The sequence below is a fragment of the Patiria miniata genome, unplaced genomic scaffold, assembly GCF_015706575.1.
Source record: "Patiria miniata isolate m_02_andy unplaced genomic scaffold, ASM1570657v1 HiC_scaffold_17, whole genome shotgun sequence".
Lineage (NCBI taxonomy): Eukaryota > Metazoa > Echinodermata > Asteroidea > Valvatida > Asterinidae > Patiria > Patiria miniata.
In genome coordinates this window covers 8,278,908-8,304,067 of record NW_024037055.1, presented here as the reverse complement: position 1 = coordinate 8,304,067, position 25,160 = coordinate 8,278,908, and the positions used below count along the sequence as shown (strand labels likewise).

Sequence of the window (25,160 nt, the reverse complement as noted above, 5' to 3'; positions counted from 1 at the left end):
GAGACAGACGTGTTATTCTCTTGTAAAGTCACAAAAGCGCAAACGCGTTGAAGTGTTTAGATGAGTCTCGCGACCTCGCGTTCGATGAGACGCTTTTGAACGATGTCGATTTGGGGATCCAGCGAGACGAAATGACCTTCTGAAGAAAAAAAACACAAGAAGGAAAACCTCTCCTTGCTTTCGCGTGCTCGCGAGTTAAACCACCTATAGGCAATTATCTCTACCACGGGAATGAAATAATCACGACAAAACCTATTATGAATTGGCGCACTCGCCGTGACGAACGGTGCACTTTTTCGAAGGGAAAAAAATGGGATCATTATTATCGACAGGAGTGAGGAACACAGCTTTACTGTGTCTCGTTATCAATGGTTTTTGAAAAGCTAGATTCCAGGGAATAAAACTCGGCCACGTCACCCGCGATGGAGCATATCTAATTTTACAGTGTCCCTAGAAAAAAAAGAATAGAAAGAACGAAAATAAATTTCAATTTCTAGTCGCAGATTTTTCCATGTCCGTGCCGGGGAGGTATTTTTGTTCCTAAATTTGATTCATTTGTACATCTAAAGCATACTGTGTAACAGTTGTTTTTTTTTTAAGGGGGATGCATGAAATTGCAATGTTGTTGTTTTTCGGGGGGGGGGGGGGGAGAAGTACAGTCTGAAATACTGAAAGATAATTACTTGGGTGAAAAAGGAAACGTTTGAAACGAATGAGGACAGATAGAGAAACATGAGTTTTAAGTTGTGTGGCCCATCAGCACCCACATATACCTCTTTTTACTTTTAGTCCATTATGATTTATGATCTTTCAGAAAAGGTTGTCAGTTTTGTCTGCCGCGGGCAATCCTCCAAGTTATTTGAATTTTCTATGCCTTTTTGTTAACTCGTTCTTATTCGATTGTCGTGGAAAGTCCTTCGCTTGCAAATAAAGAATTGTTTCTTTTGAAGCGGCCGTGTAAGTTACTCCTCTTTTTTTTATTTCCGAGGAGATCCCTCCAAACAGTGGTACAAAATGAACAACACTTAGCTTGTATTTATTTGAGCTATATACAAGTAACAAAAAAACGCGGCACGCCACATTTCTGTTACGCCGCGTTGGCGAGGCCAGGAGAAATCTTCCGCCGTTAGGAGCTCCGTCACCCCCATACCTGGTTAGTCCACAACTCGGTACATTTTTTGGCTCGCACTGTCGCTCAAGCATTGAACATCGAAATGTGCACCATGGCTGAAAAATCAGCAACAACATATGCTCACCCAGGTAAGACAACTTTCTTTTTTTATATACTGAACTATAGTTTTTAAAGCGAGTTTTCGCAGCAGAGGCGAAGGAAAGGCAGTGTTTCCATGAAAACCTGCTGTAAGCATATTTCCTCTCTGACAGATAAGTAGAGAAAAAGTCACTGCTATGGGCTGGATAAGCTGCTGCTTAGCACGTCGATAATCAGTTAGCAGAACTGATGGAGATAGCAACTAGTATAGTCTAGTCCCACAACAGGGTGAGTAAAAAAAACCCGAAACCCAAATGTCGGGACCGTTGTTTTAGTGAAGTTCTAAATGTAGCACTTTCAAAATCTAGGATATGAAAGCTCAATTCATAAGCTTTCTTAATAGTACAAGAAATCATTCAAATCACCCATGTACTTTTCAAGTTACGGACTTTTAAACACAAGCACCGTTTTAAATTCTGTCCACGGATCACAAAAAGGTAAGTGTTCTTTCAGCAAAACGAAAACAAATCACATAGGGATGTGTGTGAATTGTTCTCGTTTTGCTGGACGCACACCTTTTTTTGTGTGATCCGTGGACAGAACTTTAAAACGGTAGTAGTGTTTAAAATTCCGTAACTTGAAAAGTACATAAGTGACTTGAATGATTTTTGTACTAAAAGAAAGCTTATGAATTGGGCTTTTATATCCTAGACTTTTAAAGTGCTACATGTAGAACTTCACTGAATCAATAGTCCTAAAATTTGGGTTTCGGGTTTTTCTTTGACTCACCCTGTATAGTCTAGTCCCATAGTCATCTTCAATACATAAATGCAACTTGTACAGGGGTATATAGGCAAGAAGAATGTGACCTGGATTGTTGATTTGTTTCATAAAAGGCATCGATCCATGCCATCAGAAGTTATACATGTTTTACTAAAAGAAGCTATTGTTATAGCTGTCCATGGAATGCCATTGGAAGCTCTACACACAGTCATTCAAATACAAATAACATTTTAATCATTTGAGTCAAGACTGAAACATTAGTTCTACTGTCAGATTCTGTGTTTTGAATATGAGGCACAAGTCAACTCTATTGTTTTCTTCTGAAATATTGATGGCGATTTGTGTCTGTTTTCCTTTGCACGTTTTCGTTTATTCACGGACGTCCATGTTTCACTGTATTTAATGTGTATTCATCAGTTCGTAGAACGATAAACGATCCAGGGGCGGATCTAAGGATTTTTGCAGGGGGGTGTTGTTTTATGTCCGATTGTTGCGGACGGGCGGACAGAATAAGTAATTATTATTTGGAAGTTGGAACGCGCACCGACGTCACGTGATACTTTAGCGACCAGTCGCAGACACTAGACGACACCACGCTTAATGACATAGAAACATCCGTGCGACGATTGTTAAATGCTTGCGACTTGTCTGTGATTCCTTATAGTGTTTTATCTGTACCCAACAAATCTTTAGAAATAAGTTGGACAAAAAGGCCATCTGTTTATTGTTCCCATCTTCTTTTGAAAAATATACTAGAATACAAAGATAGCTCTTTACTAAGTGAAAGAAGAATATTATGTAGGGCAAAGTATTGTTAACAATGAGTACACTGTTGGTAGTGACGCAAACACAATGTCGGTGCTGTGAGAAATTTCTGAAAAGATTTACCCCCAAAGTACAGACTGAAGCTCTTCTGTCAGCCGAAAAAAAATTATTGCTTCTTTTTCAATAATTCTGTTTCTTGGGCAAATAACCCCAAACGTCAAATTTGGCGGAGATATTTCACTTTACAATTTTTGGGGGGGAATAAAATGGACACCCCAACAAAACCCATCAGTTCAAGCTACATGGTGGTATAGTAAATGGAGTAAAAAATAACCACGATATTCTATGAGGGTTCTTTTAATTTTTTGAATCAAGAAGACTCTGCGGTAAAACTGCCAGATTAATAATCAACGTTTCTATCACTGTGCTTCGATCGTCTTCGTGATCGTCCTTCTTAGAAAATAACAAGAGCTCATAAGTAAGGTGTAGAACTTGTCATGCAGACAACACCAAAGTGGCTTGATTAATGATGTAAGCTTAAACTATTATTTATTTTGAATACTTTTTCTTGTGGAATAGCAGCTAGCAGACAGCTTGCATAAAGTTAACCTTCACCGTCAAGCTCATTGACTAACACACTTCCACTTCTTTCCCTCAGACTTTTGCAATTCTCCCATCGACTACTCGATCCCATCTTACTCCTACGTTGAGGAAGAATCCCTGTCTCCGATCAAGAACCGAGCGAGAAGTTGGTCAGAGGACGCCGAGGATCTCCGCGTGGATCGCGTCCGCCGGCGCAGCACTGGCAGCGTGGGTACGGCCAGTCAGCCCAGCCTGCGCCTCAGCTTGCACCGGTGCGGAGAGTGCCCGTACGCCACCAAGCGCCGCACCAACCTGGAGCGGCACCGGCAGGCCATGCACAGCCGTGATAAGCAACTGGAGTGCTGCGGGAGCCTCTTCAGCAGCAAGTCCGAGCTGCGGCGCCACGTACGGCACCAGCACGAGAGCGGGTACGGCTGCCTGCAGTGCGGACGCCTCTTCTGCCGCAAGGCGCTGCTCAAGCGCCACATGAGCGTCCACAACGGAGTCAAAGAATTCGCCTGCCGCATCTGCAGCTACGCCAGCAGCCACAAGAGCAACCTGGAGCGCCACGAACGCGTGCACGACAAGCAAAAGCCGGAGCACACCAGAAGCCGGACCAAGGAGGCCGCCATCTTGAAGGCTCAACAAGTGGTCCGTGACTACGTCCGGGATCGCGAAGTGGACAAGATCATGACGCATTTGAATTCCTTATACCACAAGATGGCCGACGGGGGCACCGCGGAGAAGCAACTGAAGCACACCTCTCCTTCAACAAGTTTTACTCCTCTGGGCCCGAAACGCATGTTCGCCAACCCCTACAAATGCCTGCTGTGCAACCTGAGGTATCAGAGCCAAGAGTCTCTCAAGAAACACGAGAGGGAGCTCCACCCGGACCTTGAAGTCCAGGCTTTCCTGTCTCTACCCATGAAGCAGGTGTTGCACCTCATGCGTCTGGCCGGGGTGAGAGTCGCTGTGGCATCACAGTAAAAGTTTCCAGACTGAAACACTGCATGGTGAATTAACAAACCATGGCCCTAGTTCAGTAATACCGACTCAGGCTTGATCTCGATCGACTTGTTATTCTATTGCCAGCGTATACATAACACTTTACCTTTACAGCCATGACTGAACGCAGTCGACGCTGATTTAAAAATGGTTTCAAAATCTGCTCATTGGTCAGCAATATTGTTCTTGTTGACCGAGTTTACCAATGAATCTATCCTGAATAATATTAAGGTGACTTTTTGTCCGCCTATCAGATTATTTAATGCCATCCACCGTTTGTGAGTGACTGACCTAACTTTGAAAAATTATGAATAGGCCTTTGGGATCTCTCGCTAGTAAAACGCGAGTAAGGTATTATTTTGTATAATTTGATTTAAAAAAAACCCACTAATATTCTACTTTATAACTATGGTAAATATAATGTGTGTGGAAATTTATTCAATCGTTCAACAATCTTGACAATAGGTGCAGCTTTTTTTCATATTATTTGGTGAAGTTTTAACTTGTATAAAAATCTTTCTCATTTTTCTATCGGCAAAATATAAAGGACAATTCAGTTAATTTTAAATTGCAGAACATGTAATACTGAAACTTTAGAACTGTATTTTTGCATATGATTTTGACAACTTTGTTTCAGAGGCTCTACATTTGATGAAAAATTATTTATAAACAAGTGATTATTATAATTACTAAAATGTGAGATGAACAGTTTTAGCTTCAGATGTACCTTTGTATATATATGCATCAGAATAAACGCACTGTTAGTATCTGAATAACGTGATTATTGATAAACAGCAAAACCTTACAGTAGGCCGATGTAGCGTGAATTGAGGTCCGGACTCATTATTGCGCATGCCTAAGCGAAGATATTGAGGTGAACGGTCACGTGAGAGGGTATAACCAATAAAAGGGTAAATGAGTCCGATTTTCATAGGAGAGTAATTTTTATATGACACTGCTCCCCACCAGAATAAAGTCGAATCTCGTTAGTACAAACTCTGTTAATACAAAATTCTGGTTATAACAAACATAAAGCCGTAGTCCCGACTGTGCATATTTTATGTGCACAATGAATGGGACTGATGTTCCTCTTAATACAAATTCTAATATAACAAACAATTTGGCTAGGTCCGAACGAGTTTGTATTAACGAGACTCGACTGTAGTAGGTCTACAACTTTGTTCAATGAAAGTTACATTCTAATTCGGTTAAACATACAGCTTGAACAGGGCGCCCTCATTTTTATTTTAATTCAGTGACAACAAAAGTGCTTCGCTCGTACCCCCCGCCCTGTAAACAGGACGCTGGGATACTCTGATGAATTCACGCTCTGATTGGTTGGATTTTGCGTGACCAGTGACCTGCGCGTCATCAAGGTCATGACTCTGCAAGGTTTGAAACGGCCGTTAAGACTGATTCGTTACTCTTTTATTCCACTTTAGAGATTTTTTTCTCGTTTAAAAGCGTAATAATGTAGGAAATTCTGTAAACCTTATCTGTGTTCAGGCTGTGTTGTAAATTTACAATTCCCGTCACTCGCTCAGGCTCCGTTTCAAATCACGAACGGTCGGATTGCATTATGCGACGCTCAAAATTTTGTCCACATGGTCCGCAATGAAACAGAAATCACATCCGGTATGGAATGTGCGCAATTTTATGGGAAGTTTTCGGATAGCATTTGCGCACATTGTCTAACTGCGGTCTTGAACAGCTGTAGCCAGATGCTTTATACATAGGTCATAGGCCACTTCCTTCACAAGATTAAGTAAAGCTCATCAGAGTATCCCAGCGTCCTGTTTGCAGGGCGGGGGGTACGAGCGAACGAAAGTGCAAAATGTCTACTCATGAATATCAGAGAGGAACAGAGACCTGCCCACAAAAGAGGGCGCTCTCAGCAAGCTGTATATTGCTTGTGCTTGATCGACCTTAATACTGATATGACTGTCTAGTCGTGTTTCTCCCTCAGTGCTGCCGGTTTAGGGAATGGTTCATCCAGCTTGTAAAGGGTCCAATCAGTCATCCAGGACGGCAGCAGGCTAAACTTGAACTTCGAGTAGTAAGTGGACAACTCCCCAATCAGGTATCGGTGCTTCGGTCTACCCGAGGCCACCGCATCCAACATGGCGTCCAAGACGGGCGTCAGGTCGTCCCAGCATGCCTCGCGCGCCTGGTGGAGACGCTGCACGTGACCGTCGAAGTATTCCCGCCCGTAGTCTCTGCGCAGGTCGTCGCGCATGCCGTCCCAGAGCGGCTCGGAGACGGCAAGGGTCGACTCGCGGGAGTGCAGGGCGATGCCGGTTAGCTTACCGTATTCACCGGGTTCTACCAAGACAACCTGAAATTGGAAGGCACAATATAAACCCTATAAATTTATATCAAAAATAATACAAAAAAAACTTATACCAAAAATGCACGTTATGCACACTGTCTAGTTGTATTGGATTACTGGTTTAATATGCAATATTTTCAAAATGATGGCCGTCAGAGGAAGTATTTATGCGATGCCTAACTTATGGACGTCCATTTTTGGTCACTCTCAATTATTTTCTATTGAGGGCGCCCTGGGTACGCACCTTGACTCCCCACGGGTTCATCTCAAAACGCAGCGCATCGGAGAACGATTCGACGGCGTATTTCGTCATGAAATAGCTGGAGATGTAAGGTATTGTCCACAGTCCGCCAATGCTACCGACGTTCACGATACGACCTGAGAATTTCAAAGAAAGTCAAGCAGCCTTTAGAATAGAAATCAATGATTCATAGACCTTCAGGATTTTGGCCTGCCCACCTTTGGTCTCTGTACCACGCTACTGTGGGTCACTTGACCAAAGTTCGTGACCTAATTGGTCAATGCGTACTGTTTGATTGACAGGCAATAAGGGTCTTTACAGAACGCTACCAAGAGCTAGTCTGGCGAGCAAACTTTTCACGATAGATTTTGGAGAGAAGTCCGTCAGTTCATAGACGAAGATGTACGATTTTCATCCACTGCTTTTTCCCCCCGATGCGACGCAAGCTATTTCCGATTCAATAGGCCTAATGCTTGGTCGAGCAACTTATATTAGGCGTATCGGCCAGAAATGTTATATCTCAAGTCTCAATGACACAAGAGGACCTCAGGGCCTGAAATTTGTTACCAATCCGGTTCGTTAGTGACTTCGTCATACACGCGCACGCACTACTGATTACAAGCCCCCATTGGCTAAACATTTAAGTTGCGTTAACTTCCGGTTCCATTCTTGCTATATGCTACATACACTGTGTGAAGTACGCATGGCTAAGTTGAGATGACGTCACGTGATCCATTTAGCCTCGCCCCTTGGTGTTTTGGCCAATCACAGTCTGGGTTAAGTTCGCGCGTATACGACGCAGTGTAGTGAAGTGTGCATCGGAGACTGGCGCACGCATGTTGCCCACTTGTGCAGTGGCTGTGGCCTAATGGATCATCATAACTTATCTTTCTTAGTATGACCAAACCACGCCAACTTAAATACCTTTTGCTCTGCGGATGAGCGGCAGGAAAGCCTGAGTGACTCTGATCATCCCGTACACGTTGACCTCAGCTACTTGCTTGTACTGCTTGATGGTTGTCCATTCAATCAGGCCCCAGCGCCATATTCCTGCGTTGTTGACCACCGCCCACAGCTCTTAGAAAAATAATATTAAAAACAATGACACGTTATATTCCTGCATTTTTCCCCAAATTACTCCTAGGCCTAATTACTCTTTGAATTAACGGTAGTTGTCCTGATGTAAAACTTGCTAAGAAGAAAATTGCACTTCAAAAATTAATAAGACGCGATACTTAAATTCAGTGGTTACTTTCAAGTTCATACTAGATCGACCCATTTGCGTAAGAACTCAGTGCCTTCACTCCAAACAGTTGCGATGATTATGTCATAAGAACAGTGGGACTGATCTTGCACATTTGCCGAAGCGGTTTTTTTCCTCAAAGTCTCAGGGGAGGATGGGAAGAGGTGTCAGAGGTTTGTTAAAATCTCATTGTGTTGACACATATGGAGTCAACTGATTTTTTTTGGTACCATACCAGCCCGTTGTCTTTGTAGTCCAGCCTTGACCATGTCCCTAGCGTCTTCCACTGATTCATCAGACGTGACGTCAAGAGGAACAATGGTCAACCTAGACGAGGTTTCCTTGGCGAGTTGTTGGGCATCCGGGTCATCTGGCGAGAGACAATCAATACATCAATCGATCCAACAGTCAACCAGTTTATCAATAATAACTCGTCGATCGAGTGATCAATCAATCCATCAGTCATTCACCTGTCCAGTCAATAAGTTGATAAGTGATCATCTATCGAGTATGAGCGGTTACACAAATTGGAGTAACGTATCCATCAATCGTCAATCAATGATAACTTATCCACTGGTTTACCGACAAATCAATCAATTACCAGAACGATTACCAAGCTGATCAATAAGTGATCGATCAATCAACCTTTACGTATTTCATGAATTTATCATTTGATCACTCTACCAATTATACTGTAGTCGATCAATCAATAAGTCGACCAATCAATCAATCGATCATGTAGTACTAGTCGATCAATCGATTGATAAAATATTCGATTGATCTATTGTAACGTCTCTCTGGGTTGAGAGACATTATCAAATAAAGAGTCAGATACAAGTATCTTACACACACACACTAGTACTTTATTCGGGATTATTTACATCTCAGGTCAATAGAGGGCGCACTATATACAATGTAAAGTTACGGCGTACATGATTATCTGTGTACAGACGTAGGGTCTATGGCCAGTGAGCGGACAGCTCGATAATCTACGTGTACACATGTCAGGGACTCTGTCGGGGTCAGAGCCCAGATCAACAATCTAATGCATCATATGCGAGAGCTCTGTGTAGGTCAGAGCTCAGCTCAAGAATCTACTGGGGAAGAGCCCAGTACAACAATGACCAGAACTGCCATTTCTGCGCGCTTTATATAGACTTTTGGGGGCGCGTCTTAGCCAATGGGAGCATTGGATTCTAGTAGTTATGAATAATGCATCCGTGTACAAAGGCATGGGGAAAGTTCTCTATGGGAGATTTGTACACGACTGACTTAGACATTCTAGTGGAAGAAAGTCCGAGAGCAGTGGTTAGCGGGCGAAGTAGGATCACTCGTGGGTGCGTTACGGGGAACTGATCCTCAAGGAAAAGGGAAAGGGAATAACTTCTCGGTACATAGGTTTGTGTACAAGACTTAGTCTCTAGACTAGTTAAGAATCTACACACTAATGCTATGGAGTAAAACTATGAGATGAAGGACGTAATCTGACCTCTAGCTACCGTAGGTCTCGGCCAGTGGGTTAGTGGGACACACTCGCTGGGGTGTACGGGGTCACTAAGGGGTGAATACACGGGTAGGTTTTAGCGAGCCACATTCGCTAAATGCTCGGGGTCAATGTGGGTCGGATGCGAGGTAAGGTGTGTGAGGGGAATTCGCATCGACTCCGGGGAAAGGTGGAGGGAAAATGGCTGAAGTCCTAAGTACATGTCCCATGGCGGTACATGTTCAATAGCAGTGAGTGCTACACGCATTGCGCGCTATACAATAGTGTACTGTACAATGTGCTGCACACTTAAACGTGTGTCTAAGACTTCGTGGTAAAGCTTCGCGCTGTGTGAGGGCACACAGGATCGCTGCAAGCATTACGCTGTGCACGGAGTGGAATGGATTGGTTGGGAAAGAAGTAAACTACGCAATTTGCGGGAACGCAACACTATCTCCCCCTAGTTTTTACAACGTCCTCGTTGTAATAAAAGGAATTACTGAATAACAAGAGTTAAGGAAAATCAAAGATAAATGGAGCGCTAAAAACATGCAAAAAGTGTAAAACTTAAAAGTGAACATAAAGAAAATAACGAACGGTTATATTTCCTTTAAATGCGGATAAATGAGAGATAATCAAAACAAAAGAAGGTAAATATTCATCTAGAACGACGAAAGTAAAAGTTCAGTGTCCATATCGATGGAGGGAAAAACACTGAGTTCATCGACTCGGCGCAGTTCATCGACCATGAATAAGCGTCGTGAAAATGGAGGTGGGAGACTAGAAATAATCCTGAAGTCTCGCTGGCCTTCTCTTAGAACGGGTACTCCTCCTCTCTGTTAAGGGCGAAGTTCCTGTCGCAGAGGGCGCTACAGTTGGTGTCGGGGAAACAGATACTGTAGCAGGCGGGGCTGATGAGGGGTCATAAGCGCGTTTGGTGCTGGATGTTTTCCTGGCGTTACTGCGGGGGACAGCATCATCCTTTGAGAGAGAACCCTTCTCCATCAAAGTTTTACGAAGGTCCAGCATCCATTTTGGGACCTCGTCACTGAGATACTGCTTAAGTCGGTCATGGTGAAGAATTTTTGTTCTTCCCCGTTGCTTGAACCGGACTTCAAACAGAAGATCACTCAATGTTCTGAGAATGACGCAGGGGCCTGTCCATTTAGCTCGTTTTAGCTTGGGAGATATATAACCAGCGGTTTTTGTGCTGTCTCGCATGTACACCAAGTCACCAATTTGCATTATCAAATAAAGAGTCAGATACAAATATCTTACACACACACACTAGTACTTTATTCGGGATTATTTACATCTCAGGTCAATAGAGGGCGCACTATATACAATGTAAAGTTACGGCGTACATGATTATCTGTGTACAGACGTAGGGTCTATGGCCAGTGAGCGGACAGCTCGATAATCTACGTGTACATGTCAGGGACTCTGTCGGGGTCAGAGCCCAGATCAACAATGACCAGAACTGCCATTTCTGCGCGCTTTATATAGACTTTTGGGGGCGCGTCTTAGCCAATGGGAGCATTGGATTCTGGTGGTTATGAATAATGCATACGTGTACAAAGGCATGGGGAAAGTTCTCTATGGGAGATTTGTACACGCTGACTTAGACATTCTAGTGGAAGAAAGTCCGAGAGCAGTGGTTAGCGGGCGAAGTAGGATCACTCGTGGGTGCGTTACGGGGAACTGATCCTCAAGGAAAAGGGAAAGGGAATAACTTCTCGGTACATAGGCTTGTGTACAAGACTTAGTCTGTAGACTAGGTAAGAATCTACACACTAATGCTATGGAGTAAAACTATGAGACGAAGGACGTAACCTGACCTCTAGCTACCGTAGGTCTTGGCCAGTGGGTTAGCGGGACACACTCGCTGGGGTGTACGGGGTCACTAAGGGGTGAATACACGGGTAGGTTTTAGCGAGCCACATTCGCTAAATGCTTGGGGTCAATGTGGGTCGGATGCGAGGTAAGGTGTGTGAGGGGAATTCGCATCTACTCCGGGGAAAGGTGGAGGGAAAATGGCTAAGTCCTAAGTACATGTCCCATGGCGGTACATGTTCAGTAGCTGTGAGTGCTACATGCATTGCGCGCTATACAATAGCGTACTGTATAATGTGCTGCACACTTATACGTGTGTCTAAGACTTCGTGGTAAGCTTCGCGCTGTGTGAGGGCACACAGGATCGCTGCAAGCATTACGCTGTGCACGGAGTGGAATGGATTGGTTGGGAAAGAAGTAAACTACGCAATTTGCGGGAACGCAACACTATCAGTTTTCTTCACCCCGAGGTGAGCAGAGGTGACGGCGTCGTGTGCAGCTAGAAGAACGGCACTCTGCAGTGCTTGAGGAATCACAAGTTGCAGGTAAGATTGGGTCTGGTCAGGAGTCACCCATCTTTTAAAAAGAACACCGTCTTTCAGCACCAGCTGTTTTCATAGCAACCACAAGTTCCTGGTGGTGGGACTTTCGCGTGCTATCTGGTCTCTGCTTGGTCTCTCAGGTGATTTGGTCATCAACTCAATGATGATCTTCAGGTCTGGATCTGCTCTCTGCAGTTTAGCTATTTCCTCTGTCGTGTAGCCACCGACCCAAGATGTGGCTCGTCCGGCGCTGAGACCGGCGGGGGCGCTAGAAGGGGTACGATCACTCGTGACCTCACCATCTTGGTCGTCTTGCTGTCCGGTTGGATTCGATTGTTCTGCAAGTTGCTGCCCGGTACTTGAACCGGCATCGGCATCCTTTTGCGGGATGCAGGGCGCGTTGCAGTCCAACTCTCTTCCAGCCGAATCAGAGGATTTTGTAGCAGGTTTAGTTCGGTTGTTCGGCCGTACTACCCGAATGGCTGTGGGCAAATTGGCTTGCCCGGGAGTTTCTCCAGTAGGCGTGGCTGTGTGCGAAAAACGACCTTTGAACTGTCCATCGTCAAAGTCGCTGCAGGTAAACTCACTGCACGAGCGCCAAATAAGTTTACCAATGCTACACACAGGAACCAGTAGGAGGGTTACCAACGTTGCCATCAGTACGAGGACTGTCCGTGGGGATACGGGTTTGGCCTGAGGGTTGACGTCATTGCTCGAGGGCTGATCGTCAGCAGCTGATGTTCTCTTTGGGAATTGAACTTCAGCGGAGGTAGCGTTTACTCGTCTGGTCGAAAGGGGGACCACATCGTCGACTTGCGAAAAATCGGACCACAGCTCGCTTTTGGCTTTGCACTTCTCGCAACCGCCGCAGGGGAGTTCAGCGAGTATGGTCGTTCCGTCGTAGCACGGACAGTCGTCAGGGTCACATGGCACCCTAGAGAGGGCATCTGCGTTGCCATGTTTCTTCCCTGGTCGATGTTCGATTTTGAAGTCGAACTGAGACAAGATTTGAAGCCATCTTGCCATCTGATCGACAGGCTCACGAAAAGACATGACCCATCGAAGAGCGCTGTGGTCAGTTCTGATGAGGAACTGTTTGCCCAGTAGGTAGTGTCGGAAGTACTGAAGGAAGGTGACGATTGCGAGGAGTTCTCTCCTCGTAGTGCAGTAGCGACGCTGCGGCTTTGTCATCGACCGACTAGCATATGCTATCGGCCGTTCTTCCTCCCTCTGGGTCCGATCACACCACTGGAGTTGCGATAGAGTAGCACCAATGCCACTATCTGAAGCATCGGTATCAATGATGAATAACCCATCATCATTGGGGTATGACATGACTTCGTTGCCGGTGAGGGCGGCCTTTAATTTCTCAAAAGCCGCTTGACAGTCATGAGTCCACTTAAACGTCTGTCCGGCCTCTAACAGACGATGTAAGGGGCTGGCTATCGTGGCGAATTGGGCTATGAACCTACGGTAGTAAGAACATAGTCCCAGGAAAGAGCGTATTTCAGTTATGTTCTTGGGGTGGGCCAGTTCTGCACAGCAGAAACTTTACTAGGGTCTGGTTTGACACCATCTGGTGTGATGATGTGACCGAGGAACAGAACTTCCGTCTGGAAGAGTTCACACTTGCTCGGTTTCAGCTTCAGTCCAGCGTTTCCTAGTCGTCGTAGGACTTCACCAAGACGCTCAATATGCTCGGAAAATGTTGATGACAGGATGATGATATCGTCTAGATATATCAGCAGAGTTCGCCATTGCAGACCTTTGAGTACTAGCTCCATACAGCGCTCAAAGGTACTGGGTGCGTTGCATAACCCAAAAGGCATGGTCACGTACTCGTACAGTCCACTTCGGGTTACGAACGCGGTTTTGGGACGGTCTTCCTTCATCACTTCAATCTGCCAGTAGCCCGACTGCAGATCGAGAGTGCTGAAGATTTTTGCCCCACTCAGGCAATCTAGGCAGTCATCAACACGGGGTAGGGGATACGCGTCACGGCGCGTAACATCGTTCAGCTTACGATAGTCGACACACGGACGAGTTGTGCCGTCCTTTTTCCGGACAAAAACCATTGGTGATGCCCAGGGGGATGTTGACTCGCGGATCACACCCGCCTTGAGTTGGCTCTCGAGAACTTTCTCCTCCTCGCCCTGAAATGCCTTGGGGGGACGGCGGGGAGGCTGTCGTATGGGGCGTGCGTCGCCGGTGTCAATAGTGTGCTGCACTATTGACGTTTTTCCCAAATCCTCCGCGGATTTGGCGAAAGTGTTCTCGTGGCTGGCCAAAAGTTCACACAATGCTTTCTGCTGGTGTGGGGACAGGTTTTCACAACTCCTCTCGTACAGTTTCTGTAGGTTTTCTGACCACTTGTCAGAAGGATTTGGGGTGTCGGGGACGGCGGGACTGACTGGGTTGACTGCGTATGACGTTGGGCGGGCATGCTCTCTGCACACTCGCATTACTCGATAGAGGTGATCGGTTTCACAGTTTTCCTGCTCGGCTATGAGTTCAACCGCATCAACTTCATGCAGATATCCAAGCGTTGTACCTGCCTGAAGTTCAATGTTCTCGGGTGAAGTGTTCACAAGTCGGACAGGTATGCCGATGTCTTCTCGGCGGGGATCAATGAGTGAACTGCCAACCACAACATTGTGACGAAGGTTGGCAGGTTCAACGACTGCATACATGGAACTCAGTTTGTGATGATCAGCTATGCCCTCTGCTACCCACTCGCTGCATGCTGGAATTGTAGTGTTCTGCTTCAGTGCGATCTTAACTACACGGGGAGGGGCTCCTTGGACTGTCCACTGAACCCAGTTACCGGCAATTCGTATGCCGTTACGTGCCTCCAATATGCAATCATAGTGGTATAGAAAGTCATAGCCAAGGATTCCTTCATCGCTGATGGGGGCGACAAATGCATCCCATTGGAAGTGCTGTTCACCAATCATCATGTCGATTGTGGCAACACCTTCAATGTCAATGAGTTCCTTGTTTGCAGTTTCTAGTTTTGTGCTTTTGCACGGGGGTTTGAGTTCAGGGCGTTTTTCAGCAGGGATCTGGCTGAAAAGTGCTGAAGAAATGATGGTCACCGCCGCTCCGGTGTCGACTAAAAGTTCGCTGTCTTGGTCGCATATCTGCACTCGCAAAAATGCAGACATGCCTTGAAATTGCTGTCTACCCATTCGGATAGTGTTCTGTTCATTGGGACGGACCGGTGCCAGGCCGGACGGCACGGTCCGCGTTAGTTTTCCGTCTGTATGACGACGACCTCCTTGGCCGCTATGTCGGGGCACTTGTTTGCAAAGTGGCCGGGCTTGCCACATTTGAAACAAGTAACATCCATCTGCTGTTTCTTGGCTTCAGCAGGCTTGGCGGATTTCTGCTTGTAGGCGGGCTTATCTTTGATCAGTTTGACAATTCCGTTTAACCGTCGGTCGAGGTTGTCTTGGAACTGTTTAAACTGCTTTTGGTTGACGAACCCGGGATCAGCCTCAGATGCTGCCTGTACGGTGTTCACACGATGTGATTTTCCCGAGCTTGTGGTGTCACGGAGGCTCAGGAAGTTTTCCACCGCCGTTGTTGCCTCCTCGAGGGACTGGGGATTCGTCATGCCAACGGAAACTGCCATCTGTTGGTCGGGGAGGCCCTTCAGAAAATGGCGAAGGGCGATGCTCTCTCTGGTAACTGGATCTGCCGTAGGGTAGCCCCGAAAGACGAGGCGGCGAATGTCGGCTACAAACTCCGCCAGCTTCTCCTTCGGCTGATGTCTCCTCGCTTCTAGCTGAGCGATGTAGTAATTTGGCAATTGTCGTTCGCCAAATCGTTTACCAAGCTCCTTCACCAGGGTGTCGGACGACTTGATTGCTTCGGGATCCAGTTGCTGGTACACGTACTCGGCCGCCTTTCCACGTAGACTGCTGACAAGTCGGAAGCGCTTTTCTTCCTCGGACCAGCCGCAAGCCTCGGCGAGACCCATCAGAGGTCGGACGAAGCCTTCCCATGACTTCGTGCCGTCAAATTCTCCTTGGCGAGGGAGAGGAACATCCAGCTTATGACTCGGCTGGGTTCGGAGAGGACGGGGCTCTGCTTGCTCTGCTGCTGTTGGTTTAGGGGCGTCAGCTTGTGGAACGGTGGAAGGGGCAGTACTGGGAGCAGACATCACTGGCTGTGAGTCCTTGGGCGATTTCGCTGAAACATTGGCATCTGTCTGCTCAGCCGTTGATGGGCTGTGTAATGCAGCAGTTGCTCGGAGTTGTTTCAGCTCTTTCTCCGCCTCCACTGAACGAAGCTTGAAAAGTTCGAACTGTTTTTTAAGTTCTTGAAGTTCTGCACTCTCTTCCTGTAGACTTGAATACAGGTTGGTGTCATCATCATCATACAACGACTGTAACCTGCGAGATTTTCGCTTGGCAGGCATGTTGGCTGCTGATATTGACAAGCAGAAAGTCAGAGTCTAAAGCTGGGAGATCCGTTCAGTGGAGGGGTACATGAAGTGACTTAATTAAAAGTCATGGTATAGTTCGATGGTGTGTGTAAGTTCGTATCCCAGCGCTTGCCACCAGTGTAACGTCTCTCTGGGTTGAGAGACATTATCAAATAAAGAGTCAGATACAAGTATCTTACACACACACACTAGTACTTTATTCGGGATTATTTACATCTCAGGTCAATAGAGGGCGCACTATATACAATGTAAAGTTACGGCGTACATGATTATCTGTGTACAGACGTAGGGTCTATGGCCAGTGAGCGGACAGCTCGATAATCTACGTGTACACATGTCAGGGACTCTGTCGGGGTCAGAGCCCAGATCAACAATCTAATGCATCATATGCGAGAGCTCTGTGTAGGTCAGAGCTCAGCTCAAGAATCTACTGGGGAAGAGCCCAGTACAACAATGACCAGAACTGCCATTTCTGCGCGCTTTATATAGACTTTTGGGGGCGCGTCTTAGCCAATGGGAGCATTGGATTCTAGTAGTTATGAATAATGCATCCGTGTACAAAGGCATGGGGAAAGTTCTCTATGGGAGATTTGTACACGACTGACTTAGACATTCTAGTGGAAGAAAGTCCGAGAGCAGTGGTTAGCGGGCGAAGTAGGATCACTCGTGGGTGCGTTACGGGGAACTGATCCTCAAGGAAAAGGGAAAGGGAATAACTTCTCGGTACATAGGTTTGTGTACAAGACTTAGTCTCTAGACTAGTTAAGAATCTACACACTAATGCTATGGAGTAAAACTATGAGATGAAGGACGTAATCTGACCTCTAGCTACCGTAGGTCTCGGCCAGTGGGTTAGTGGGACACACTCGCTGGGGTGTACGGGGTCACTAAGGGGTGAATACACGGGTAGGTTTTAGCGAGCCACATTCGCTAAATGCTCGGGGTCAATGTGGGTCGGATGCGAGGTAAGGTGTGTGAGGGGAATTCGCATCGACTCCGGGGAAAGGTGGAGGGAAAATGGCTGAAGTCCTAAGTACATGTCCCATGGCGGTACATGTTCAATAGCAGTGAGTGCTACACGCATTGCGCGCTATACAATAGTGTACTGTACAATGTGCTGCACACTTAAACGTGTGTCTAAGACTTCGTGGTAAAGCTTCGCGCTGTGTGAGGGCACACAGGATCGCTGCAAGCATTACGCTGTGCACGGAGTGGAATGGATTGGTTGGGAAAGAAGTAAACTACGCAATTTGCGGGAACGCAACACTATCAATATTAGTCGTTCAATATATTAACCGATGAATTCATTGATGAACCAATCGATTGCTAAATCGATCAACCAGTCAATAAATGGGCAATTTGACATTTTATTTTAATGATTACCTGGAATGTAGCACCCGGCGAACACAGTGAAGCCGCAGCCGTCCAGCCGCCTCGCCAACCCGTTGCCAAACCCCGTGTCACAACCGGTAATAAACACCGCCTTACCCTCGGGGCTGACGTGACCCCTGGGCACCAGCTTGCCTCCAATGTACAGCCCAGCCACGGCCAAGGTACCAGCGATGACTTTAGCAGCAATGCTGTCCTCTCCCAAATAAACTGCCAGGGCCAACAGAGACAAGATGGCCCATGAATAGAAATACGTCTGTCTATCCACAGGCATTGTTACTCCAAAACGACGACCCTCGGAAACTTACGTTGCTTTCACAGATCTAGGCCTACGTTCCAGTTGCTCAGGAAAAACAATGTCACAGGTATATGGTACAGTGTGTGCACTGATTTGAGTGAAATCTTGTTTGCTTATATTCGCGACCTTTAGATTTGATGTCTATCACATTATGCTAATAATCCAGTCGATGGGTGTACGTACGTGTGGAGTCGAAGTGCAAAATAAACCACGCCCACAAGCTTAAAGGTCTGGTGTCGTATGATATATGGACTGAAATATACATGTATACTATGGCGATATTGCGCATACAGCTGTGCGCACACAGCGGGATCTCACTCTGAAGATCAATTTCATAGAATTTATAGGAGTATACATTCCATACGACACCAGACTCCAAACATGCTTTTCAGACCAAGACCAGTACACTACTAAACTAATCATGTGATACTTTGAACAAAAAGTAAGTTAGCAAAGGCAAAAACAAATACACGTAGGACGAGTAGGACGAGGAGCTTCTACGTGTCACTTGGTGGTCGTTCGATCGGTCCTAAAAATTGACCAAAAGTATGGTGTTCCATATGTGCCATCGGCGTCGCATTTTTTCGGCATCGCATTTTTAACGGTTAGCGTATTTCACGGGTTAGCAAGGAATTTTGGCTTGTGCGCATGCGTACTTCCCGTAACTAAGGATTTTGTGCTTACAAGGATAGCGCAGAATTTTTGTGCTAGCTCGGTTAGCACAAAATTGCGGGCCGTTAGCACAAAATTCGGCGTTACGGATTCCATGAAATTGGGCCCTCTAGGAGTTTTGAACTTTTATGTAGTGAAGGTAAAAAAAAAAAATTACACAAACAGTTTAATTTAGGTGTTTTTTGGAGCAGCAAGGAGAAAAACGTGTGTGCGGCATAAAAACATAGTTTTTTCCTTTAATATTCCTCCATGGTTCACCAGTTAATTGCTACGTTTCACCAATCGGGAAGAAGCTTCGGGCATTTCACAAACATCGGCTTCAACGCGGCTGTGGCAACACCACCTACGTATTAAAAACGCCCAGGATTCTTTAGAATACCGTAGAACTGAACTGCTCGAAAGAACCGGAGAAGTCTCCAATGTATTGTCAAAGAACGAACAACTGTGGCCACAATTTCAGCGACTTCATGTTGTTTAATATAAGATTTCAAACAATCGAACAAACCAGGAACAAACTCAATTGGAACATGATACGCCGTATGACTGATAACGCATGACTGATACCGTATTGCATGAAATTAGAAACAATCAAAAGTATTTCAGTAGGCCTACTGTTAGATGTTTGATATTTTAACGCACAATCCTAACTCGAAGATGGCACATTCTTAATATGGCGGACTCATGATGTAATAATTAAAGGCCTACGCTATGGTTACATTGAACACGATGGATATAAAGATAGCGCAGCTATTGATAATGCTACCAATTTCAGACTTTAAACCAATGCGGGCACGCTAACGCTATCAATTCTACCACTAAGGCCCCGGTAAATGGCGAAAGCATTGTGCTAAGTATTGTTCAGATCATCCATCACTGAGCAGCTGCTTTGTGCAATAGCGTGCACAATGGTTTATCCACTCAAAGGGCCCGGGCTTTAAGTTGTACATAGGGCTACGTGGACAGACACTACGTGCCCGGATTCGCCTATACATGTATTACGTTCGATGAAGATGATTCTAACTTTGGTTAAACACAAATCATGAAACTTGACATTCCTTCTCGAACTTATAGGCTGATCTGACCGTTACCAACTAGTCGTGTTTCTCCCTCAGTGCTGCCGGTTTAGGGAATGGTTCATCCAGCTTGTAAAGGGTCCAATCAGTCATCCAGGACGGCAGCAGGCTAAACTTGAACTTCAAGTAGTAAGTGGACAACTCCCCAATCAGGTACCGGTGCTTCGGTCTACCCGAGGCCACCGCATCCAACATGGCGTCTAAGACGGGCGTCAGGTCGTCCCAGCATGCCTCGCGCGCCTGGTGGAGACGCTGCACGTGACCGTCGAAGTATTCCCGCCCGTAGTCTCTGCGCAGGTCGTCGCGCATGCCGTCCCAGAGCGGCTCGGAGACGGCAAGGGTCGACTCTCGGGAGTGCAGGGCGATGCCGGTTAGCTTACCGTATTCACCGGGTTCTACCAAGACAACCTGAAATTGGAAGGCACAAATTTAAACATGGAGTAATGACCTTAACACCCAAATACTGACAACAAACAGTACGCCTACTTATATGCGCCTCGGCCATCTTAAGGTAGTCTATGTAATAGACCATGCGAAAGCCATGGTCTAACAGATTCGCTGATTAATTATGCAAGACAACCACGTCTTGACCTCTAGATTTTGACCAATCAGCGGGCGCTTTCTATTTTGGGTCTTCAGGCATTCACCCGTTGCGCGCCATAGACAAGGATAAAAAAAACACCTGTGTCACGTACGCGCTCTGTATCATTATGTTACGCGATATGCGTCCGGCTGTTGTATTACAAAACACTGCATTCGAACTGACCAACCCCATTAGTCCTGATTTGGGAACGAAATGACGTCACGATTAGTAAAGTCGACTCCGATTGGCCGGCGCGCGGCTTGCATATCTGCATGTTTAGACATATTAGACGTTATACAGGAGACTTGGCTCCGTGGATAACGGGTGATACTCAGACTCTAGCTTGGAGGGCATCTTTTGTATTCAGCAACAATGAAGGCACAGAGGGTTCACTCAAGTATAATACAGCAAAACAAAGGCATGGCACTCCAAGATGGCAGCTACGCATGAGGTCTATAGTTCGTAAAATGCCATTGCGAAATCTGAACTTAAAAATCATCCAAAAATGCACAGGTTATGCACACTGTCATTGAGGGCGCCCTAATTACGCACCTTGACTCCCCACGGATTCATCTCAAAACGCAGTGCATCGGAGAAAGATTCGACTGCGTATTTCGTCATGAAATAGCTGGAGATGTAAGGTATTGTCCACAGTCCACTTACGCTGCTGACGTTCACGATACGACCTGAGAATTTGAAAAGAAATTAAAGCATGCAGCCTAAATCTTAACGACTTCCGGGTGCAACCCTGCAAAACAAATCTCATAGACACTATAGTGCTAAATGCGCATACTTCAAAATTCTTTTAAAAATACTCCAAACTCTCACAGGTATTCAAGCTGCACAGAAAAAAATGATGATCAGTGTGTCATCTTTCATTTCTTTTCATTTTTTTTGGTGGGTTGACCGTTGACTTTTTGAGATATTCTCACCCAAAGAAGACGGCCCCTATTTTCCCCAAAGCGGAAAAGCAGCCATCTTGAAAAACGATCCCTCCACAACATGGCAAAATAGCGCCACTTTCGAGCCCAATAGCATCCAAAATGCTCAGAATTGGAAGCCCCAAGTCTGGGCCAGAGGTTCATTACCATATCTCTTCAATTCCCCAATTTTAAGGCTCTCAAAACTCTCTAATATTGAATATTTTGAGGGTATTTTTATTCATGAGCTCGGCGGACGGATTTTTGACTTTTTACAGGCGTGCATCCTTCCAGAGCCCGAAGTCATCAGTGTCATTGACACTTGCATTATAACATTTTCATAGGCCGATAAAGTTTTTGCTCGAACATTTAATCGAAATGGCTTGCGTCGCTTCGAAAATAATTGGATGCATAAATGCAACAACAAAAACGTCTTTCAAGTGACGGCGACTCCAAAATCCATTGCGAATTTTTTTTTCTGGCTAGAACAAACTCTTGGTAATCTGTGTGACTAATTGCAATTTTTGAGCAGATTCGCTGATTAATTATGCAAGACAACCGCATCTTGACCTCTAGATTTTGACCAATCAGCAAGCGCTTTCTATATCGGGTCTTCGGGTCTTCATTCACCCGTTGTCGCATCATAGACATGGATAAAAAAAACCACCAAGATACAGCAACAAAGGCTGTGGTCACGCGCTCTGTATTATGTTACTCGATACGCGCCCGGCTGTTGTTGTATTACAAAACACTGCATTTGAAATGATCAATCAAATATTTAGTCCTGATTTGGAAATGAAATGACGTCACGATTTAGTAACTTCGACTCCGATTGGCTGAGGCGCGAGATCGCATAAATCTGCATGCTTTAATTCATCAGACGTTGTACGGAGACTGGCTCCGTGGATAACGGGTGACACTCAGACTAACTCTTGGTTATTTCAACATAAACCACGCCCACTGCACGAAGAGTAGCGTTGTAACCATTGGAACTTGAAGAAGTACAAAGTTGCATGTTTAGCCAACAGGCGTTTTGCCAATAGGCACGCAGTCACTTAAAACCGGATTGCGCGTCAATCAAACAGTGCGCATTGACCAATAAGGTCACGACTTTTGGTCAGGTGACCACGATAGCCCGGTACATAGACCAAAGGTGGGTGGGCTTAAAATCCGGAAGGTTTAGGATTCTCTCCTATTTTAAACCCCGCCCCATTCTGTTTCGACCAATCACGGTCCTGGTTAGGGTCCAAAATGCGTGTACATGCCTCGCAGACTGGCGCACGTGACTGTTGTTGCCCACGTGCGCAATGGGCGGGGCCTATGATGGATCTTTCAATTAGCTTGGTCATAGAATATGATCATAACTTTCTTGGTATGACCAAACCGTGACCGACCCTTTTACCTTTTGCTCTGCGGATGAGCGGTAGGAAAGCCTGAGTGACTCTGATCATCCCGTACACGTTGACCTCAGCTACTTGCTTGTATTGCTTGATGGTCGTCCATTCAATCAGGCCCCAGCGCCATATTCCTGCGTTGTTGACCACCGCCCACAGCTCTTAGAAAAAAAACAACCCGTTAAAAACAATGACATGTTCTATTCCTGCATTTTTGACTCTACTGTCACTAGGCCTAATGACTCTTTGATTAACGGAAGTTGTACTGATGTAAAACTTGCATAGCAGAAAATTGTACTTCAAAATTAATAAGACGCGATAGTTAAATTCAAGGGTGAAGAAAAGTTCGTGTTAGACCTATTCGTTTAAATTCAGTGGAATTGCCTTCAATCCAAACAGTCGCGATTATGATGACATAAAAAAGTAGGGCTGATCTTGCACATTTGCCGAAGCGGCTTTTTCATTGTCTCGGAGGGACGATGGGAAGAGGTGTCAGGGGATTTTAAAAATCTTATTGCGGTTTGTACACAGAGTCAATAAATTATTTTGGTACCATAAAGCATAGCTACGGCATAGCGTTTCTTACCAGCCCGTTGTCTTTGTAGTCCAGCCTTGACCATGTCCCTAGCGTCTTCCACTGATTCATCAGACGTGACGTCAAGAGGAACAATGGTCAACCTAGACGAAGTTTCCTTGGCGAGTTGTTGGGCATCCGGGCCATCTGGGGGAGACAATCAATACATCAATCCATCCATCAATCAGTTTATCAATAAAAGTCGCTCAATCGATCAATCAAGCCAATGATAAACCAATGAATCATTAGGTTGATCAATCCATTAAATAATCCATCAATCAGTCAATCATCGGTCCAATCAATAAGATAATCAGTGATCATCCATCAATTGATCAGTTAAACAGTTTGAGTAACGCATCTATGAATCGATCAGTCTGTGATCATTTGATTCATCCACTGGTGTATCGATCAATCAACCAATTACCCTAATGATTACCAATTGATCAATTAGTAAATCAATGAATCAACCATCAATCGATTCATTTATCGATCAACCACTCTACCAATTACTAGTTGAGCAATCAATTAGTTGATCACTGGATCGATCACTTAGTAGATAAATCAATATATTTATAAAATATATTCGAATGATCAATCAATTCGTCATTCGATCAATCAACTGATCTCAAAATTGGTCATTCAATCAATGAAATGATGAATCAGTGTAATGATGAGTCAATTGATTAATGAATCAATCGATTGCTCAATCGATCAACCAGTCAATAAATGGGCAATTTGACATTTTATTATTAATGATTACCTGGAATGTAACACCCAGCGAAGACGGTGAAGCCGCAGCCGTCCAGCCGCCTCGCCAACCCGTTGCCAAACCCCGTGTCACACCCGGTAATAAACACCGCCTTACCCTCGGGGCTGACGTGACCCCTGGGCACCAGTTTGCCTCCAATGTACAGCCCAGCCACGGCCAAGGTACCAGCGATGATTTTAGCAGCAATGCTGTCCTCTCCCAAATAAACTGCCAGGGCCAACAAAGACAAGATGGCCCAGGAATAGAAGTACGTCTGTCTATCCACTGGCATTGTTGCTCATAAGTAAACGACCCTCGAAAACTTACGTTGCTTTCACAGATCTACTTTCCAGTTGCTCAGGAAAAACAATGTCATATAAATGTATGTGGTAGTGTGCATTGATTTGTAGCAAACAGTAGTAAAACAGGCAATCTTGTTTGCATATATTCACGACCTTTAGATTTGATGGTATCGCATTAAGCTAATAATCCGATGGGCGTATCCTACGGTGGCCCACAACTGTCACGGCAAAAGCAAAAGCGCCGCGGCAAGCGCAAAAGCGTGATACCTTGAACGAAGAGTAATTAAGCAAAGGCAAAAACAAATAGGCCTAGTTCTACTGATATCCATGCTTTGCATTAAGAAGCACATAATCGATACTCTGTTGGAACAAACCATGTTTTTCCCCCGACGATTTAACTTGAAACCTTTATAAGAGTTTTCAACTTATATTTAGCGAAGGTCAAAAATACACATACGGTTTAATTTAGGTGTGTTTGGAGCCGCAAGTAGAAAAACGTATGTGCGTCATACAAACATAGGTTTCGTCTCAAGTCCTCCATGGTTTCACCAATTGCTACATTTCAATTCACCAATCGGTAGAAGCTTCGGGCATTTCACCAACCTCGGTTTCAACGAGGCTTTGGCAACACCACCTAAACCCCAGAATAATATGCGCCTATCAAATGTCCCCCCCCCCCCTGCGCTGCCCCAGGTCCGATGTCGGGATTTGGTCACGTTTTTCTCGCCCCAGGGTGGGGAT

At 45.4% G+C, this 25,160-nt stretch overlaps 3 protein-coding genes across 4 annotated transcripts; 1 reads left to right on the top strand and 2 right to left on the bottom strand.

The window, feature by feature from the left end:
• Positions 1-789: 789 nt before the first annotated feature.
• LOC119723740 (zinc finger protein 3-like) lies at positions 790-5,264 on the top strand. Its single transcript, XM_038194562.1, has 2 exons — positions 790-1,260; positions 3,417-5,264. The coding sequence occupies exons 1-2, from the start codon at positions 1,215-1,217 to the stop codon at positions 4,325-4,327; spliced, it is 957 nt and encodes a 318-aa protein (XP_038050490.1). The 5' UTR covers positions 790-1,214; the 3' UTR covers positions 4,328-5,264.
• An 894-nt stretch (positions 5,265-6,158) lies between these two features.
• LOC119723738 (D-beta-hydroxybutyrate dehydrogenase, mitochondrial-like) lies at positions 6,159-19,129 on the bottom strand. The gene is made up of 5 exons (XM_038194558.1): positions 17,850-19,129; positions 8,394-8,528; positions 7,840-7,992; positions 6,919-7,052; positions 6,159-6,680 (listed from the first exon to the last, which is right to left on the bottom strand). Exons 1-5 carry the CDS (start codon positions 18,127-18,129, stop codon positions 6,291-6,293), a joined length of 1,092 nt encoding a protein of 363 aa, XP_038050486.1. The 5' UTR covers positions 18,130-19,129; the 3' UTR covers positions 6,159-6,290.
• Positions 17,980-24,619, bottom strand: LOC119723739 (D-beta-hydroxybutyrate dehydrogenase, mitochondrial-like). Of its 2 annotated transcripts, XM_038194561.1 has the most exons (6): positions 24,130-24,619; positions 23,382-23,516; positions 22,804-22,956; positions 21,034-21,167; positions 19,914-20,306; positions 17,980-18,065 (listed from the first exon to the last, which is right to left on the bottom strand). In XM_038194561.1, exons 1-5 carry the CDS (start codon positions 24,407-24,409, stop codon positions 19,917-19,919), a joined length of 1,092 nt encoding a protein of 363 aa, XP_038050489.1. In that variant the 5' UTR covers positions 24,410-24,619; the 3' UTR covers positions 17,980-18,065; positions 19,914-19,916. The 2 variants fall into 2 exon arrangements, with proteins under 2 accessions (XP_038050489.1, XP_038050487.1); XM_038194559.1 differs by lacking the exon at positions 17,980-18,065 and having other exon boundaries at positions 19,218-20,306; positions 24,130-24,618.
• Between the last annotated feature and the right edge of the window lie 541 nt (positions 24,620-25,160).

Excerpts from the sequence above, each read along its gene's own strand:
- LOC119723738 (XM_038194558.1), bottom strand. The coding sequence starts at position 18,129 with ATGCCTGTGGATAGACAGACGTATTTCTATTCATGGGCCATCTTGTCT. Across the intron at positions 7,993-8,393 it reads ACTACAAAGACAACGGGCTG|AGCTGTGGGCGGTGGTCAAC; the intron begins GTATGGTACCAA and ends TATTTTTCTAAG. Across the intron at positions 7,053-7,839 it reads GCTCATCCGCAGAGCAAAAG|GTCGTATCGTGAACGTCGGT; the intron begins GTATTTAAGTTG and ends TGAAATTCTCAG.
- LOC119723739 (XM_038194561.1), bottom strand. The coding sequence starts at position 24,409 with ATGCCAGTGGATAGACAGACGTACTTCTATTCCTGGGCCATCTTGTCT. Across the intron at positions 22,957-23,381 it reads ACTACAAAGACAACGGGCTG|AGCTGTGGGCGGTGGTCAAC; the intron begins GTAAGAAACGCT and ends TTTTTTTCTAAG. Across the intron at positions 20,307-21,033 it reads TGAATCCGTGGGGAGTCAAG|GTTGTCTTGGTAGAACCCGG; the intron begins GTGCGTAATTAG and ends TTCCAATTTCAG.
- LOC119723740 (XM_038194562.1), top strand. The coding sequence starts at position 1,215 with ATGTGCACCATGGCTGAAAAATCAGCAACAACATATGCTCACCCAG. Across the intron at positions 1,261-3,416 it reads AACAACATATGCTCACCCAG|ACTTTTGCAATTCTCCCATC; the intron begins GTAAGACAACTT and ends TCTTTCCCTCAG.